This window comes from Equus caballus, chromosome X (assembly GCF_041296265.1).
Source record: "Equus caballus isolate H_3958 breed thoroughbred chromosome X, TB-T2T, whole genome shotgun sequence".
In the NCBI taxonomy this organism is placed as follows: domain Eukaryota; kingdom Metazoa; phylum Chordata; class Mammalia; order Perissodactyla; family Equidae; genus Equus; species Equus caballus.
The window spans coordinates 101,787,579-101,806,907 of record NC_091715.1 but is presented as its reverse complement, the minus strand read 5'-3'; the positions used below and the strand labels follow the sequence as shown (position 1 = coordinate 101,806,907).

The 19,329-nt window shown below is 38.6% G+C and overlaps 1 protein-coding gene across 10 annotated transcripts in view; it reads right to left on the bottom strand.

Annotated features, from left to right (window-relative positions):
- LOC111771476 (nuclear RNA export factor 3-like) overlaps nucleotides 1-19,329 on the bottom strand; it is a 69,246-nt gene that overhangs the window by 15,180 nt on the left and 34,737 nt on the right. For 4 of the 10 annotated variants that reach the window (XM_070258272.1, XM_070258271.1, XM_070258280.1 and 1 more), the window contains one exon: nucleotides 7,316-7,508. The exons of the other annotated variants lie outside the window; for them this stretch is intronic. In XM_070258272.1, coding sequence (XP_070114373.1) covers nucleotides 7,316-7,397 — 82 coding nt within the window. In that variant the 5' untranslated portion in view covers nucleotides 7,398-7,508. The remainder of the gene's footprint in view (nucleotides 1-7,315; nucleotides 7,509-19,329) is intronic. 10 annotated transcript variants of the gene reach the window in all.

Here is a 19,329-nt window from a genome sequence, read left to right as displayed (position 1 = left end):
GGATTGCTTCTACGTCTTGGCTATTGTGAATAACGCTCCAATGAGCTTCAGGGTGCATATATCTTTCTGAAGTATTGATTTCATGTTCTTTGGATAAGTACCCAGTACTGGAATAGCTGGATCACACAGTATTTCTATTTTTAATTTTTTGAGAAATCTCCATACTGTTTTCCATAGTGGCTGCACCAACTTACACTCCCCCCAGCAGTGTATGAGGGTTCCCTTTTCACCACATCCTCTCCAACACTTGTTACTTCTTGTCTTGTTAGTTGTAGCCATTCTGAGGGGTGTGAAGTGATCTCATTGTAGTTTCCCTAATAATTAGTGATGTTGAACATCTTTTCATATGCCTCTTCGCCATCTGAATACGTTCTTTGGAAAATGTCTCTCTGGCCCTTTTTTAATTTGGTTGTTGTTTGTTGTTGTTGAGTTGTATGTGTCCTTCATATATTTTGGAAATTAACCCCTTGTTGGATATATGATTTGCAAATATTTTCTCCCAGTTGGTGGATTGTCTTTTCATTTTGTTGATGGTTTCTTTTGCTTTGCAAAAACTTTTTAATCTGATGTAGTTCCATTTGTTTATGTTTTCTTTTGTTTCCCTTACCTGGTCAGACGTCATATTCTAAAAGGTACTGCTAAGATCGATGTCAAAGAGTGTATCGCCTATATTTTCTTCTGGGAGTTTTATGGTTTCAGGTCTCACACTCAAGTGTTTAATCCATTTCAAGTTATTTTCTGTGTGTGGTGTAAGCTGATGGTCTACTTTCACTCTTTTGCATGTGTCGGTCCAGTTTTCCCAACACCGTTTATTGAAGACACCTTCCTTTCTCCGTTATATGTTCTTGGCTCCTTTGTCGAAGATTGGCTGTGCGTAGACATGTGGGTTCATTTCTGGGCTTTCAATTCTGTTCCATTGATCTGTGTGTCTCTTTTTCTGCCAGGATCATGCTGTTTTGATTTCTATAGCTTTGTAGTATTTTTTGAAGTCAGGGAGTGTGATACCTCCAGCTTTGTTCTTTTTTCTCAGGATTCCTTTGGCTATTCGGGGTTTTTGTTCCACATCAATTTTAGGATTCCTTGTTCTATTTTGGTGAAGAATGTCATTGGGATTCTGATTAGGATTGCGGTGAATCTGCAGATTGCTCTAGGTAATATGGACATTTTAACTATGCTTATTCTTCTTTTCCATGGGTATGGAATATCTTTCCATTTGTTTATATCTTCTTTGATTTCTTTCAGTAATGTCTTATACTTTTCTGTGTAGGGGTCTTTCACCCCCTCGGTTAAGTTTACTCCTAGGTGTTCTATTCTTTTTGTTGCAATTGTAAAGGAGACTGTATTCTTGGTTTCTCTTTCTGCTGGTTCCTTGTTGGTGTATAGAAATGCAAGTGATTTCTGTATGTTGATTTTGTACCTGCAGCATTACTGTATTCATTGATTATTTCTAATGCGTTTTTGGTGGATTGTTCAGTGTTTTCTACATATAGAATCATGTCATGGGCAAAGAGTGACAGTTTTACTTCTGTCTTTCCTATTTGGATCTCTTTTATTTCCTTTCTTGCCTAATTGCTCAGGCTAAAACTTCCAGTACTGTGTTGAATGAGAGTGGCAAGAGTGGGCATCCTTGTCTTGTCCCTGTTCTCAGAGAAATAGCTTTCAGTGTTTGACTGTTGAGCATGATGTTGGCTGTGGGTTTGTCATGTGTGGCCTTTATTATGTTGAGGTCATTTTCTTCTATATTCATTTTATTGAAGGTTTTTATCATAAATGGATGTTGGCTCTTATCAAACGCTTTCTGTGCACCTATTAGGATTATCATGTGATTTTTATTCCTCATTTCGTTAAGGTGGTGTCTCACATGGATTTGCAGTTGTTGAAGAATCCCTGCAGCCTGGAATCAATCCCACTTGATCATGGTGCATGACCCTTTTAATGTATTGTTGCATTCGATTTGCTAATATTTTGTTGGGGATTGTTGCACCTATGTTCAACAGCAATATTGGCCTTTAATTTTCATTTTTGTGTTGTCCTTCTCTGGTCTGTATATCAGGGTAATGTTGGCTTCACAGAATGCGTGAGGAAGCATCCCATCCTCTTCAATATTTTGGAATAGTTTGAGAAGGATAGGAATTAAATCTTCTTTGGATGTTTGGCAGAATTCTCCAGAGAAGACATCTGGTCCTGGACTTTCGTTTTCTGGGAGGTTTTTATTACCGTTTCGATTCTTTACTTGTGGTCGTGCTTTTCAGATTCTCTATTTCTTCCTGATTCAGTTTTGGGAAGTTGAATGATAAGAATTTATCCATTTTTTTAGGTTATCCAATTTGTTTTCATATAGCTTTTCATAGTATTCTCTTATAATCCTTTATATTCCTGTGGTATCCATTGTAATTTCTCCTCTTTCATTTCTGATTTTCTTTATTTGAATCTTCAGTCTTTTTTTCATAGTCAATCTGCCTAAGCATTTGTCAGTTTTGTGTATCTTCTCAAAGAATCAGCTCTGAGATTCATTCACCTATTTGATTGCTGTTTTAGTCTCTATTTCATTTCTTTCTGCTCTGATTTTTATTATTTCCCTACATGTACTGACTTTGGTCTTTGTTCTTCTTTTTGTAGTTCCTTTAGGCGTAGTTTAAGATTACTTATTTGAGATTTTTCTTGCTTCTTGAGGTAGGCCTGTATTTCTTCAAATTTCCCTCTTAGTACTGCTTTTGCTGTATCCCATAAAAGTTGGTATGTTGTGTTTTGGTTTTGATTTGTCTCTAGGGATTTTTTGATTTCTCCTTTGATTTATTCACTTATGTAGTCATTGGTCAGTACCATATTTTTAGTCTCAACATGCTTGTGATTTTCCAAGCTTTTTTCTTGTAATTGATTTTTAGTTTCATATCATTATGATTAGAAAAGCTGCTTGATATGATTTCAATCTTCTGAATTTATTGAGGTTTATTTTGTTTCCCAACATATGGTCTATCTTTGAGAATGTTTCATTTGAGGAATGAGAAGAATGTGTATTCTGCAGTCTTTGGATAAAATGTTCTACATATACCTATTAAGTTCATCTTGTCTAGTGTTTCATTAAGTCCACAGTTTCTTTGTTGACTGTCTGTCTGGTTGATCTATCCACTGACATATGTGGAGTGTTGAAGTCTCCTACGATTATTGTGTTGCTGTAAATTTCTCTCTTTAGTTCTGTTATAGTTTCTTTAGGTACTTTGATGCTACTTTCTTATGTGCATATATATTAATAAGTGCTATGACTTCTTCTTGGAATGTCCCGTTTATCGCTACATAATGCCCATCATTGTCTCTTGTTATTCTTTTTACCTTCAAGTCTGTTTTGTCTGGTGGAACTACAGTGGCACCTGCTTTGTTTTCCTTGCCATTTGCTTGGAGTAACATCTTCCATCCCTTCACTCTGAGCCTATGTTTATCTTTAGAGTTGAGATGTGCCTCCTGGTGGCCGCATATTGTTCAGTCTTGATTTTTAATCCATCCAGACACTCTGTGCCTTTCAACTAATGAATTAAACTCATTTACTTTTAGGGTGGGTATTGATATATGAGGACTAAATACTGCCATTTTACCTCGTTTTCTGATTGTTCTATATTTCCATTGTTTGGTTTTCCTTGTATTTCTGTCTGCCATTTCAGTGTGGTGGTTTTCTGTGATGATTTGTCTATTTTGTCTTTATTTGTGCTTTGTGACTCTGCTCTGATTTTTTGTTTTGTGGTTACTATGAGGTTTGTATAAAAGATCCCATAGACGAGATAGTCTTTTTTTTTTCTGATAGCCTCTTATCTCTGTTAGGCTATGCAATTTCTGTCCCTTTCCTCTTGCCTTTCTATGTTTTTGTTGTCACAAATTCTTGTTTTTTCTGTTGTGAGTCTGTGAGCTAATTGTATTGGTTGTAGCTATTCTTGATGCTTTCTTTCCCTTTATCTTTTATGTTATAATTAATTGTTTTCTAACCTATTCTGATATAGAGCTGCAATTTTCTGATTCTATTTATCTCCTCGCTCAAGGTTTTTTAACCTTTGCTTTTTAGTTTCAGATAGAAGGCTCTCATCAATGTTTCTTGTAGGGCGGGTCTAGTAGCAATGAACTTACTCCACTTTGTCTGGGAAACCTTTTTTTTCTCCATCATATCTGAAGCATTGAGTATTCTTTGCTGATAATTCTTCGCTTTCAGTTTTTTGAAAGCTATCATTCACCTCTCACCTAGCCTATAGGGTTTCTGCTGAGAAATTCGCTGAAAGTCTGATAGGGGTTCCTCTGTAGGTTATTTTCTTCTGCCTTGCTGTTCTCAATAGTTTTTCCTTGTCACTGACTTTTGACAGTTTTAATATCATATGCCTTGGAGAAGGTCTTTTTGCATTGATGTAATTAGGAGTTCTATTAGCTTCAAGTACTTGCATGTCCAGTTCTTTCCCCAGGCTTGGGAAGTTCTCAGCTATTATTTCTTTGAATAAGCTCTCTGCTCCTTTCACTCTGTCTTTTCCTTCTGGGATACGTATAAGCCTTATGTTACTTTTCCTAATTGAGTCAGATATTTCTTGAAGAATTTCTTCATCTTTTAATAATCTTAATTCCCTTCTTCTTCCATCTGACTCATTCCTACATTTCTGTCCTCGAGCTCACTATTTCCGTCCTTCATATTGTCTGCTCTATTGTCAATGCTTTCTACATTATTTTTTTTCATCTCATTTATTTTGATCTTCATCTCCAGAATTCCTGTTAGGCTTTTTTTGGAGTTTCAATCTCTTTGGTGAAGTGCTCCTTCTGTTTACTAATTTTATTTGTGAGCTTACGAAAGTATCTTTCTGACTTTTCTTCTTACTCATTGAGTTTCTTGACGATAGCTATTTTGAATTCTCTTTCAATCAGATTGTGATCTTCTGTCACTTCAAGTTTGGTTTCTGGAGAGCTTCATTCTCCTTCTATTCTGCTGTGTTACTTTAGTTCTTCACGGTGTTTGATGAGTCAATCCTATCCTGGCATATTTGTGGTAGTAACCACATTTCTTATTTGGGCATGGCTTTGGTTACTTTGGGTCTGTGCTGCTACTGGTTGTATTTGAGAGAATACACTTTCCATTCTCTGCTGCCTCTGCCAGGGGCATCATCGGTGCCCTCCATTTGCTGCTTGGGCCTTCAGGGTTGCTGGTGCCTTTGCTCTAGTCTCAAGGGTCACCCTCAGGGTCACCAGGCTGTGAGCACTTCTACTACTTCTAGGGTCATCGGAATCTCATGGTCCTCCACTGCCACTCAATGGGCTCTGCACAGGCTCAGGTGCTGCTGTCTGGTACACCACCTGTGCTGCTGTTCCTGGGTTGTCTGGGGTTGCTTTTTGCATCACTGTCAGGGGTTCTGGGTTCATGGGTGTCACTGTCCCTGCCAGGGGCCTGGGGACCGAGGGAATTTTACACTGTCCCCACTGCTGGTGGAGCTGATGTCTGGGGCGTTGCCACTGGGGGTAGGGGCACTGGTTCTGCTGTCAATCCTGAAGCCTCTGGTCACAGGTCCACCTGCCACCACTGGGGGGAGCACAGGTTAAGGAGAGACAGATTTTTGTTGTTACTTGCTGTTCAGCCTCTAGTTTCTGGTGCTGGCTGGTGTGTTTTGAAGACTCAGGTCAGAGCTCCCCACCCCAGCTAGGAAAATCTGTTTTGTATACTATCCCAAATGTTGGAAAGACCTTGCCAATGTGCAGGGAGGGAGAGGGGCACACATGCTAGATATGCTGGTAGATAGTCAGGAAGCAATCTGATCCACCCTCTCTGCCCCTGCTGGGACCACTCATGGGCACACAAGCCATGTCCACTGGGAGACAAGCACATAACAAGCTGGCTGTCTTCCCTACTCATGCCGAACTACTCAAGGAAGCCACACGTGTTTTCTCAAGGCATGCAGGCCATTGTGGGGATCCTTCCCTGAATCACTGCTGCCAGGGGAGGGAGTAGAGGGCTGTTCTCTTAAATACCCAGCAGTGTGATAGCTGGATCATATGGTAGATGTATTCTTAATTTTCTGAGGATAGTCCATAGTGGGTTTCCATAGTGGCTGCGCCAGTTTACAGTGCCTCCAGCAGTGTATGAGGGTTCCCTTTTCTCCACATCCTCTCCAACACTTGTTTCCTGTCTTGTTAATTATAGCCATTCTGACAGGAATGAGGTGATATCTCATTGTGGTTTTGATTTGCCTTTCTCTTCAATAAATGGTGTTGGGAAAACTGGACAGCCACATGCAAAAGAATGAAAACAGAGTATTATTTTACACCATGCACAGAAATCAGCTAAAAATGGATTAAAGACTTGAATGTAAGACCCAAAACCATGAAACTTCTGGAAGAAAACATAGGCAGTACAATCTTTGACATCACTCTTAGCAGCCTATTTTCAAGAACCATGTCTCACCAGGCAAGGGAAACAAAAGAAAAAATGAACAAATGGGACTACATCAAACTAATAAGCTTTTGCACAGCAAAGGAAACCATCAAGAAAATGAAAAGACAACCTAACAATTGGGAGAAGATATTTGCAAATCATATATCAGATAAGGGGTTAATATCCAAAATATACAAAGAACTCATACATCTCAACAACAAAATAACCAACAACCCACTTAAAACATGGGCAAAAGATCTGATCAGAGACTTCTCCAAAGAAGATATACGAATGGCCAACAGGCATATGAAAAGATGTCCATTACTTTCTCAAAACAAATATGGCTGGATCCAAAGGAGTCCTTGACCTCCCATTGAGACATTCTATTTTCAGGTGCTGAGAGAAGATATGATTTGGCAGAAAGAATGAGCACAGTGTGTTATTTTAAAGAGCAGAGATGAATGTCCACAATGGAAGGGAAATTCACTTTCTACTCTTGAAAGTATGATGTGCACATCATATAGTATATTGAGGACTAAACTGAGCATGAGAAGAAAAGGGTTTCAAACATGACAGGCTTTCCTCTGTACCAATCCCAGGCGTTTGTGATAGTGCAATGTACAAGCATGAATAGCCACACCACAATTAATCTATCTTGATCCTCAGCCTTAACTGGCTACCACAGTCTAGGATCAGCCTGTTGCCAGACTTCCTTACATGAAAATGGCCCCCAGGACAGGTTAAGTACCTTCCCCTGTACTGGCCTCATCTTTAAAAGAGGATAGCATGAAATGTACTGGCTAAGGACCTGGGCACAGAAGTGAGGCAGATCTGGATTTGAGCCCTGTTTCCATTACCTTCTAGCACAATGGTGCCCTACTTTGCTCACCATAAGCTCAGATGAACAAAAATTTGTAGAGCCTTTACCTCTGTATAACTGGTCTGGTTGTTCTTCTTGGTTCCATCTATAGCTGGCTTTGTCCAGAACAGCAATCTCTGTCTGTCTCATTGAGGATATGCACAGCCTCTCAAGTTTCCCTTACTCTCCTCCCAGCCATTATCCATCATGATGTCACCAGGCACTCACAGCTGGATTGTGTTGTTCTCCTATTGAACAAAACTCATTACACAAAACACCAACATCAATGTCACTTTGTGACCATCATGAAATGAGATAAAAAACAATATCACAATGAACATAGTAAAGTTGCAGGGTGCAAATTCAATATACAGAAATCAGTTGTGTTTCTATACATTAAAAATATCTAAGAAAGATAGAAAGAAAACAATCCCATTTACATTTGCATCAAAACAAGAAACTACTTACAAATCAATTTAACAAATGAGGTGAAAGATCTAGACACTGAAAACTATAAGACCTTGACAAAAGGAACAGAAGAAGACATAAATAAATTGAAAGATATACCATGTTCATAGATGGGAAGAAATAATATTCTAAAAATATCTATACTAACGCCCAAAATCCAAGGAATGAGTGTAATCTCTATTAAAATATCAGTGACATTTTTCATAGAAATAGAAAAAACAATGCTAAAATTCATATGGAACCACAAAAAGCCCTGGATACTCAAAGTAATTTGACAAAGAAGATCAAAGCTAGAGATGTCACACTTCCTAATTTCAAAGTATATTACAAATTCAGACTAATCAAAACAATAAGGTACAGACATAAAAACATACACATAGACCAATGCAACAAAATAGAAACCCAGAAATAAACCCATGCATATACAGTCAACTAAAATTTGATGAGGGAGCCAAGAATACTTCATGGGAAAAGGATCACCTCTTTAAGAAATGGTGTTTAGATGTTCACATGCCAAAGAATGAAATTCTAACTTACACCACTCACAAAATTTAACGCAAAATGTATTAGAGAGATCTCATCAAGATGGTGGCCTGAGCAGACTCTGAACTCACCTCATCCAATGAACAAAACCAGGTTACAACTATTCTTGGAAAAATTACTCCAGAGAGAGAACTGAGAACTGGATAAAAAGAACCCCCACAAAAAGTGACAGTCCTGATTGAGGCAGAAGAAGAAGAAATTCCTTCTGGAGAGAAAAAAAGCCACCTTCACAAGCTGCAGAGCTTCACGGTTGACCTGGAGGGAGCCAACCTAAGGTAGGCAGCCTTCCCTGAAGGAGTGGGGACCTTAGTGAGGGCACATTACTGCTATAAGCATCCTTTAGACTCAGCACAACTGAGACAAGTTTCATAATATCTGGCTTCACTGACTATTAAGTGCAATAGGGAATAATGCTGGAAAAGCTGTTGGACATCACCAGAATAAAGCCAGCACTTAAAGAGCACAGGCGCAAATTCACCCATCTTAGAGAGCAACCTAAAATCACCAGAAAGGTGGACAGTCCTTTGGTGAAAAGAGACTCACCTCATAGGCTCCAGGTGCATCTCAGGGAGAGGTGAAACTTCTCCAGAGACTGAGACATTGGTGGTAGCCATTGTTGTGACCTAGTACAGGCGTGCTGACACAAACACTGGCAGATGCTGTTGGAGTTCGTCCTGTGGCCTGTTAGCCCAGGGGTCTGTGACACCCAATAGAGCACAGATTCAATGCGGTTCAGAAAGGGCAGGCAGCCTGCCCCAGGGACTGGACCCACCTAACAGCAAGCCCTCAGGCTAGCTGTGGGTCTGCATAGTCTGGGTGCCTCGATCCTCTACAGGCAGGCAAGTGTGTTTGCATCTATGGGGCAGGGTCTGTGTTGGGGGAGTTGGTGGAGAGGTGCAGGCCTGTGCAGTTGGTCAATTTCGTATACTCCAGGGAGTTTGGAAGTGTGCATGGGGCAGGACTGTGTTGAAGGGGTATGTGGTCCTGGGGTGGTGGGGCTTATCAGTGGCAGGAGACCTGTGCTTCATAAACAGCTATAAAGGGGATCAGCCCCAATTTCCAAAGCCTGAAACAATTGGGTGCTCCCATGCCTGGGACCAGACCCACTCAGTTGCAATCCTAAGAGAGCTAATGACAGCCTTGCAGGCCTGAGGCCTAGAGCAATTATAAGCCCCTGAGCATAGCAACCAGCAGCACTGGGTGCCTACTCATTTAACATGAAAACTGCAACAGGATTGTGCTATTAGACCTTCTCACCAACAGTGCTGGGGCTCCCCAAACCAAATTTACAAACAGCTGGCCAGGGAGGGAAAGCCAAACTCCTGGGTACCTGCAGTAAGAGCAACTCTGCAGCAGCACAAGGACACAAGTAGACCACACAGGGGTCACTCCTGGAACATTTGGACTGGTGACGAGAGGGAAGCACACTGCTGGGCCTCAAAAGGCATCTCATACATAAGGCCACTTCTCCAAGATCAGGATACGTAGCTGACCCACCTAATACATAGATATAAGCACAGAGAAAGAGGCATAGTGAGGAGTCAAAGGAATATGTTCCAAGAAAGGGAAGAGGGCAAAACCCCAGAAAAAGAACTAAGTGAAACAGAAATAAGCAATCTGCCTGACAAAGAGTTCAAACAAAAAGTCATAAGGATGCTTACTCATATTGGGAGAAGACTGGATGAACAGAGTGAGAACGTCAACAAAGACTTAGAAAATATGAAAAAGAACCAATCAGAAATGAAGAATACAATACTGGAAATGAAAAATTCACTAGAGGGACACAATAGCAGAGTAGATGATACAGAAGAACAGATCAGCAAGCTGGATGAAAGACTAGAGGAAATCACCCAAGCTGAACAGAAAAAAGGAAAAAGACTTAAAAGGAATGAGGACAGTCTAAGGGAACTCTGGGACAATATCAAGCTCACTAACATTCATATTATAGGTGTCCCAGGAGGAGAAGAGAGAGACAAATCAGCAGAGAATATATTTGAAGAAAAATAGCTGAAAATGTTCCTAATCTAAGGAATGAAACAGACATCCAAGTACAGGATGCACAGAGAGCTCCAAACAAGATAAACCCAAAGAGGCCCACACTAAGACACATTATAATTAAAATGTCCAAAATTAAATACAGAATTCTAAAAGCTGCAAGAGAAAGGCAACAAGTGACATAGAAGGGAAAGCCCAAAAGGCTATCAGCAGACTTCTCAGCCAAAACCCTATGGGCTAGAAAAGAGTGGCATGACTTATTTAAAGTGCTGAAAGGAAAAAACCTACAGCCAAGAATACTCTATCCAGCAAGGTTATCATTCAGAATGGAAGGAGAGATAAAGATTTTCCCAGAAAAGCAAAAATTAAAGGAGTTTATCACCAAGAAACCAGTTCTACAAGAAATGCTGAAAGGACTTACTTAAGTGGGAAAGAGAAGACCAAAATAGGAATAAGAAAATTATCCCAAAAAACCCACCAGCCAATAAAATCACTGTTAAAGGCAAAAATACAGTCAAGGTAGCAGATCAACCACCTATGAAGACAATATGAAGGTTAAAAGACAAAAGGACTAAAATTACCTATTTCAATGATAAGATGGTAATGGACAGACACACACAAAATAAGAGATTAGGTATGATTTTAAAAACATAAAATGTGGGAGGAGGGGAGTAAAAAAGAAGAGCTTTTAGAAAGAGGTCAAACTAAAGAGACTATCAACTCAAGATAGATTGCTATATATGTAGGATATTATGTATGAACCTCATGGTAATCACAAACCAGAAACCTATAATAAATAAACAAATAAGTACAAGAAAAGAAATCAAACATAGTACTAAATGAAACAATCAAACCACAAGGAAAGAGAGCAAGAGAAAAAGCACGGAACAAAGAACTACTAAAACACCCCAAAAAAGTAACAAAATGGAAATAAACACATATTTATCAATAGCTACCTTAAATGTCAATGGACTAAATGCTCCATTCAAAAGGCATAGAGTGGCAGATTGGATAAAAACAAAGACCTATATATAAGCTGAATATAAGAGACACACTTCAGACCTAAAGACACTCACAAACTGAAAGGATGGAAAAAGATACATCATGTAAATGGGAAAGAAAAGAAAGCTGGGGTAGCAATACTTATACCACACAAAATAGACTGCAAAAGAAAATCTGTAGCAAGAGACAAAGAAGGTCACTACATAATAATAAAGGGAACAATCCAACAAGAGGATATAACACTTGTAAATATCTCTGCCCCCAACATAGGAGCACCTACATATATAAAGCAATTATTAACAGACATATGCGTAGAAATAGACAATAACACAATAATAGCAGGGGACTTTAACACTCCACTTACACCAATGGATAGATCATCCAAACAGAAGATCAATCAGGAAACATTGGCCTTAAGCAACACATTAGATGAGATAGATTTAGAAGATATACACAGAACAGTCCATCCAAAAACCACAGAATACACATTCTTTTCAAATGCACATGGAAAATTTTCCAGGATTGATCACATATTAGGCCACAAAACAAGTCTCAAAACATTAAAGAAGATCGAAATAATACCATGCCTCTTTTCTGACCACAAAGGTATGAAACTAGAAATCAAACACAGGAAGAAAATCAGAAAAGCCACAAAAATGTGGATAAAAAACAAAATGCTACTGAGCAACGATTGGATCAATGAAGAAATCAAAAAATACCTGGACAAAAATGAAAATGGAAACACAACATGTCAAAATCTACGGGATACAGCAAAAGCAGTTCTAAGAGAGAAGTTTATAGCAAGTCAGGCCTACCCCAACAAACAAGAAAAATCCCAAACAAACATCCTAACACTGCACCTAAAGGAACTGGAAAAAGAAGAATAAACAAAGTCCAAAATCAGCAGAAGGAAGGAAATAATAAAAATCAAAGCAGAAATAAAGGAAATAGAGACTAAAAAGAAAAAAATCAATGAAATCAAGTAGTGGTTTTTAGAGAAGGTAAATAAAATTGACAAATCTTTAGCTAGACTCATCAAGAAAAAGGAGAGAAGGCTGAAATAAATAAAATCAGAAATGAAAGAGGAGAAATTACAACAGACACCTGAGAAATACAAAAGACTATAAGAGAATACTGTGAAAAGCTATATGCCAACAAACTGGATAATCTAGAAGAAATGATAAATTTTTAGAATCATACAACCTCCCAAAACTGAATCAATAAGAAGTAGAGAATTTGAAAATACCAATCACGAGTAAGGAGATCAAAACAGTAACCAAAAACCTCCCAAAAGATAAAAGTCCAGGACCAGACAGCTTCCCTGGTGAATTCTAGCAAACATTCAAAGAAGACTTAATATCTCTCCCTGAAGAATTCTTCCAAAAGCTTGAAGAGGAGAGGAAACTTCCTAACTCATTCTATGAAACCAAAATTATCCTGATACCAAAACCAGACAAGGACAACACAAAAAAAGAAAGTTACTGGCCAATATCACTATTAACATCAATGCAAAAATCCTCAACAAAATACTAGGAACTCGAATACAACAATACATTAAAAAGATCACACACCAGGATCAAGTGGGATTTATTCCAGGGATGCAGGGATGGTTCAACATTCGCAAACCAATCAACATGATACACCATATCAATAAAATGAAGATTAAAAATCACATAATCATCTCAACAGATGCAGAGAAAGCATTTGACAACATACACCAACCATTTATGATAAAAATTCTAAATAAAATGGGTATAGAAGGAAAATACCTCAACATAATAAAGGCTATATATGATAAACCCACAGCAAATATCATTCTCAACAGAGAAAAACTGAAAGCTATTCCTCTAAGAACAGGAACCAGATAAGGATGCCCACTTTCATCACTCCTATTTAACACATTATTGCAAGACCTAGCCAGAGCAAACAAGCAAGAAAAAGAAACAAAAGGGATCCAAATTGGAAAAGAAGACATGAAACTGTCACTATTTGCAGATGACAAGATTTTATATATAGAAAACCCTAAAGAATTCACTAAAAACGTTTTAGAAATAATAAATTATTATGGTCAAGTTGAAGGATACAAAATCAATATACAAAGTGAGTTGTGTTTCTATATACTAACAATGAAGTAGCAGAAAGAGAAATTAAGAACACGATCCCATTTATAGTTGCAACAAAAGGAATTAAATACTTCGGAATAAATTTAACCAAAGAGGTGAAAGATCTGTACACCGAAAACTATAAAACATTGTTGAAAGAAATTGAAGAAGACACAAAGAAATGGAAAGATATTCTGTGCTCTTGGACTGAAAGAATTAACAAAGTTAAAATTTCCATACTTCCTAAAGCAATCTATAGATTCAATGCAATCCCTATCAAAGTTCCAACATTTTCACAGAAATAGAACAAAGAATCCTAAAATTTATATGGAACAACAAAGGATCCCAAATAGGCAAAGGATTCCCGAGAAAAAAGAACAAAGCTGGAGGTATCACACTCCCTGATATGAGAATATACTACAAAGCCATAGTAACCAAAAAGCATGGTACTGGCACAAAAGGAGACACACACATCCATGGAACAGAATCTAGAGCACAGAAATAAACCCACACATCTATGGACAGCTAATTTGACAAGGGAGCCAAGAACATACAACAGAGAAAGGAAAGTCTCTTCAAAAAAATGGTGTTAGGAAAACTGGACAGCCACATGCAAAAGAATGAACGTAGACCATTATCTTAAACCATGCACAAAAATCAACTCAAAATGGATAAAAGACTTGAATGTAAAACCTGAAATGATGAAACTTCTAGAAGAAGAACTTAGGAAGTATGCTCTTTGACATTGGACTTAGCATTTTTTCAAATATCATGTCTGAACGGGCAAGGGAAACAAAAGAAAAAACAAACAAATGAGACTACATCAAACTAAAAAGCTTCTGCACAGCAAAGGAAACCCATCAACAAAATGAAAGACAACCTAACACTTGGGAGAAGATATTTGCAAACCATATATCAGATAAGGGGTTAATATCCAAAATATACAAAGAACTCATACATTTCAACAACAAAATAACCAACAACCCAATTTAAAAAATGGCAAATGATCTGAACAGAGATTTCACCAAAGAAGATATACAGATGGCCAACAGGCACATGAAAAGATGTTCAACATCATTAACTATCAGGGAAACAAAAATCAAAACTACCTTGAGATATCACCTCACTCCCATCAGAATGGCTATAATTAACAAGACAGGAAACAATAAGTGTTGGAAAGGATGTGGAGAGAAGGGAACTCTTGTACACTGCTGGTGGGAGTGAAAATTGGTGCAGACACTATAGAAAACAGTATGGAGTTTCCTCAGAAAATTAAGAATAGATCTACCATATGATTCAGCTATTCCACTGCTGGTGATTTATCCAATGAACTTGAAAACACAAATGCATAAAGATACACGAACCCCAATGCTCATCGCAGCATTATTCACAATAGCCATGACTTGGAAGCAATCTATGTGCCCGTCAAGGGACAAATGGATAAAGACGATGTGGTATATATACAGAATGGAATACTCCTCAGCCATAAGCAATGATGAATTCCAGCCATTTGTGACAACATGGATGGACCTTGAGGGTATTATGTTAAGTGAAATAAGTCAGAGGGAGAAAGTCAAATACTGTATGATCTCAGCCTAAGTAGAAGATAGAAACGATGACAAACACATAGCAACAGAGATTGGATTAGTGGTTACCAGAGGGGAAGGGGAGATGGAGGAGGGTGAAAAGGGTGAAAAGTCACATGTGTGTGGTGTTGCATTGCAATTAGTCTTTGGGTGGTCAACATGATGTAATCTACACGTAATTCGAAATATGTTACAATGTACACCTGAAAATAAATAAATAAATAAATAATTGTAAGTCCTGAAACCAAGACACTCCCAGAAAAAAGTATAGTGAAAAAGCTCCTTGACATTGGTCTTAGCAATGATTTTTTGGATATGACACCAAAAGCACAAGCAACAAAAGCAACAAGCGGGACCACATCAAATTAAAAAGCTTCTGTGCAGCAAGAGAAACAAACACAAGATAAAAAGGCAATCTATGAAATGGAAGAAAATATTTGCACACCATATATCTGACAAGGGGTTAATATCCAAAATATATAAGATACTCATACACCTCAATAGCAAAAAATAATAATCTGAGTAAAAGATGGGCAAAGGACCTAAACAGACATTTTTTCAAAGATGATATACAATTGGCCAACAGGTATATGAAAAGCTGCTCAACAGCACTAATCATGAGAGAAATATAAATCAAAACTACAATGAGATATTACCTCACACCTGTTAGGATGGCTACTATCAAAAACACAAGAGGTAATGTGGAGGATCAGAAGTAGCCACCCCAAAATGTATCTCTTTGCCTTGATTATTTTTAAGGACCAAAAAACTCTGAAGGAAACTTTGTCCTTCCCCATAACTGCCTAAAAGAATTTAGGATAGAAGGCATATCCCAGGACAGACCATCACCACAGATAACTCTGAGTATTGGCAAACTGGGATGGTCCTTGCTAAGCCCATTTTTTTATCAAAGTTTGTCTCTCAGGTCACATTGTCTGTAGAAGGCACAGTCAACACTTGTTTCACAAACATTTGGATTTTCTTCTCCATGGGAATTGCCTTCCTCCCCTTTGAAGTCCCAAAGCACTACCCTCAACATCCTCCTTTGTCTTTATCTGAAGATGGTATTTAAGGTGGTGGCTTCGGCAATGCTGGTGAGTTACTTAGTTTTCCTGGGTTTCCCCCATGTATATATGTTATTAAACGTTTTTTGATTTTCTCCTGTTATTCTGTCTCATGACAATTTAATTCTTAGAGCAGCCAGAAGGACCTAGAGGCTAAAGGAACTGTTTTCCTCCTCTACAGTAACAAGTGCTGACAACGATGTGGAGAAAAGGGAATTTTTGTGCACTGTTGGGGGAAATGAAAATTGGGACAGCCACGGTGGAAAATAGTATGCAGGTACTTCAAAAATTAAAAATAGAACTACTATATGATTCAGCAATTCCTCTTTTGGGTATGTATCTGAAGGAAATGAAGTCAGTATCTTGAAGAGATATCTGCACCACCATGCTCATTACAGCATTAATCACAACAGCCAAGACATGGAAACAACCTAAGTGTCAGTCAACAAATGAATGGATAAAGAAAATATTATATATATATGCACACACACATACACACATATATTTATATCTTTGTATATAATATATAATTATACATAGTATATATTTTATATATACATACATGTATATATACGTATATATATATACACACAATGGAATATTATTCAGGCATTTGTAACAACATGGATGAACCTTGAGAGCATCATGCTAAGTGAAGTAAGTCACAAAATGACAAATACTGTATGGTGTCACTTATATGCAGAATCTAAAAAGCTGAATTTATAGAAACAGAGAGTAGACTGGTGGTTGCCAGGGGCTGGAGGTGGGGGAAATGGGTGATGCTGGTTAAAAGGTGCAGACTCCTAGTTATAAGATTAATAAATTCTGGAGATTTATTGTACATCATGGTGACTATCGTTAACAATACTGTATTGTATACTTCAAAGTTGCTAAAAGAGTAGATTTTAAATGTTCTCACCATACGTAAAAAATGGTAACTATGCGAGATGATGTATGAAGATCACCATCCAAACTGCAAAATGACCAAATACCCTCTTCCCCAGATAATATGAGTGACTGATGCTTCTTTACCAATTATCACTTTGGTCCTGCTCTAGTCTTCTCTCTTTTCAGATAAAATGTATTAATATATCCAAACATAGAATTATTTCCATTTCCTGAACAACATTCAATATAGAGCAATCTCCCACTTCCTTGAACCCTCTCCAAAATCACCTCACACAAGCCCAAACGATATAATACTTTATTTCCAGCGCCCTCTTGTTGAGACAGCCCATGGGTCTCCAGGGTGTGCATTCTTCCTCACTGCAATGAGTAAAAAGTCCAACTTTGTTTGGTAAAAGTTGTGTTCCTGGTGGTCTTTTGGCTAGAGGACACCAACGGCAGGATGATCCTGAATTGGTTGGTCAGCTGGAGGCAATGCAGATTTTCTTAATTCCTATCATTGTTTCCTCAGAACCTGGTCTTCATCTGATCACAGTCTATGAGGGACAGAGTCCATGGTAGATGCCTGTACCAAGGAGCAGGTAGACTGTCTGTGATATGTCTGCCATATGACTGTCACAGATACGTCTATGATATGCAGATATGTCTGTCCCTCCCTGTAGACACCTAGTCATCTCTTTCTGGAGCTTCAAGTAGGTCCCAGACTCCAGATCATGTGCACATCGGATGTGACACAGAGGGCACCAACAGAGGACAGGAGAAGCACAATTATTCCCTGGAAAAGATGAGCATTTTTCCCCAGCCCAGCTTCATTACACTGCACATCACAGAGATGGCACCAAATTTCCTACACAGCATAGACGAGTGTGTGTGGTTCCCTCACTATGCTCCCAAATATTAAAATATGGAAATGCTATTCAGGTAAGAAACCTCCTCTTGGTCAGAGATGGAAGCATTTAGGATGGGAAGGCAGCAAACATTGGTCTTGTGGATGATGGGCCAAATACCATGCTGGGTCCTTGAGGGTGGTTTCCCCTTGAACTCCTCACAATGCTCCCATGAGTTAGGAGTCAGGATTTCTTTTATACCTGAGGAAGTTGAGGCTCAAGGATCTTAAGTATGTTTCCAGGTTCACACGACTACTAAGAGACAGAGCCAGATTCATCTGGTCTATTTGCCTGACTCCAGGGGCCATGTTTGGGATCAGGAAAACAACCTCCCCCTTAGGAGCATGAATTGGGAAAGGGGAAGTGATGGGTGCCACCGGTGAGCATATAGCCATTCTCGAGAGCTATACGGCAACATCTAGTAAGTATTTAGTAAAGCTGAAAGCAACTAGCTTGAAATATGAGCACGTGTATTAACCAACAGAGAGATGGACACAAGACAGCAACAGAGGTTTCACTTAAAAATGGACACACACAAAAACATTTTTAAAAGCCAAAACCACAGTAACCAATGAAATGCATATGATAATCAAGATGAATAACATTAAATGGGGAAGCAAGCTAAAGTATGTATACCGTGATTACAATTTTGAAGATTATGTGAATGTGAATAGATGTGCAATATATGAATATATGTGTTTACCTGTAAGTACAAGTTAATACTCCACTACAGATAACCACTCCTGGAGAATAGGTACCAATATATTGACAGAGGCTCCTTTCACTCAGAGGATGAGGATCAGAAGGGGGCAGATACAAGATCACCTTATAAATACACGTGCACTGACTGAAACATTCTAGCAGGAAAATCATCAAGATAAGAATTTGGAGAGAAGAAATTTGTAAATGGATTGACAAGGAAAAACATACACATATCTTACTATTTTTGAAATATGTACAAAGTATAGTGCCAAGGAAAAAAGTAGGTTTAAATACTTGCTTAGACATAGTAGATATGTGTGTGCACTTATGTGTGTGTGTGTCTGTGTGTGTGCATATTTCTATGCTGAAACACAATGACATTGTGTGGGTCTGTGTTTTTATGTTTCAAATTCTATCACTCCGCAGACACACTCAAAGGTGCCACTTTCTCTCCATCTCAGACAGGGGCTGGGCTTCTACTCATGAGGCTTAGAGATCCTCAAAACTGGTGGATACAGAGGGACTTCTGTCAGTGGGTGGAAACTTCCAGAAGGCTCTGTCTGGTACCATCAAGCCCAGGTCCCTTCCTCCCTCTCGCCACTCTGGCTGGGTCCTCATCTGGGACTTAGAACGGCAATTCTCCATGTGATCAGTAAAGGGGCATCTGCCTCCATTTCGCTTTTTGGTTTCCATTCTTAAGAATTAAAACCCCTCATTTTCGAAAGGTGAAAACAAATGCTATTCTTTGGAATAATTTATGGAACAGTATGGAGTGTATGATGCCAATTCTGCTTGCAAAAGGGCTATGTATAATAAAAGACGAAACA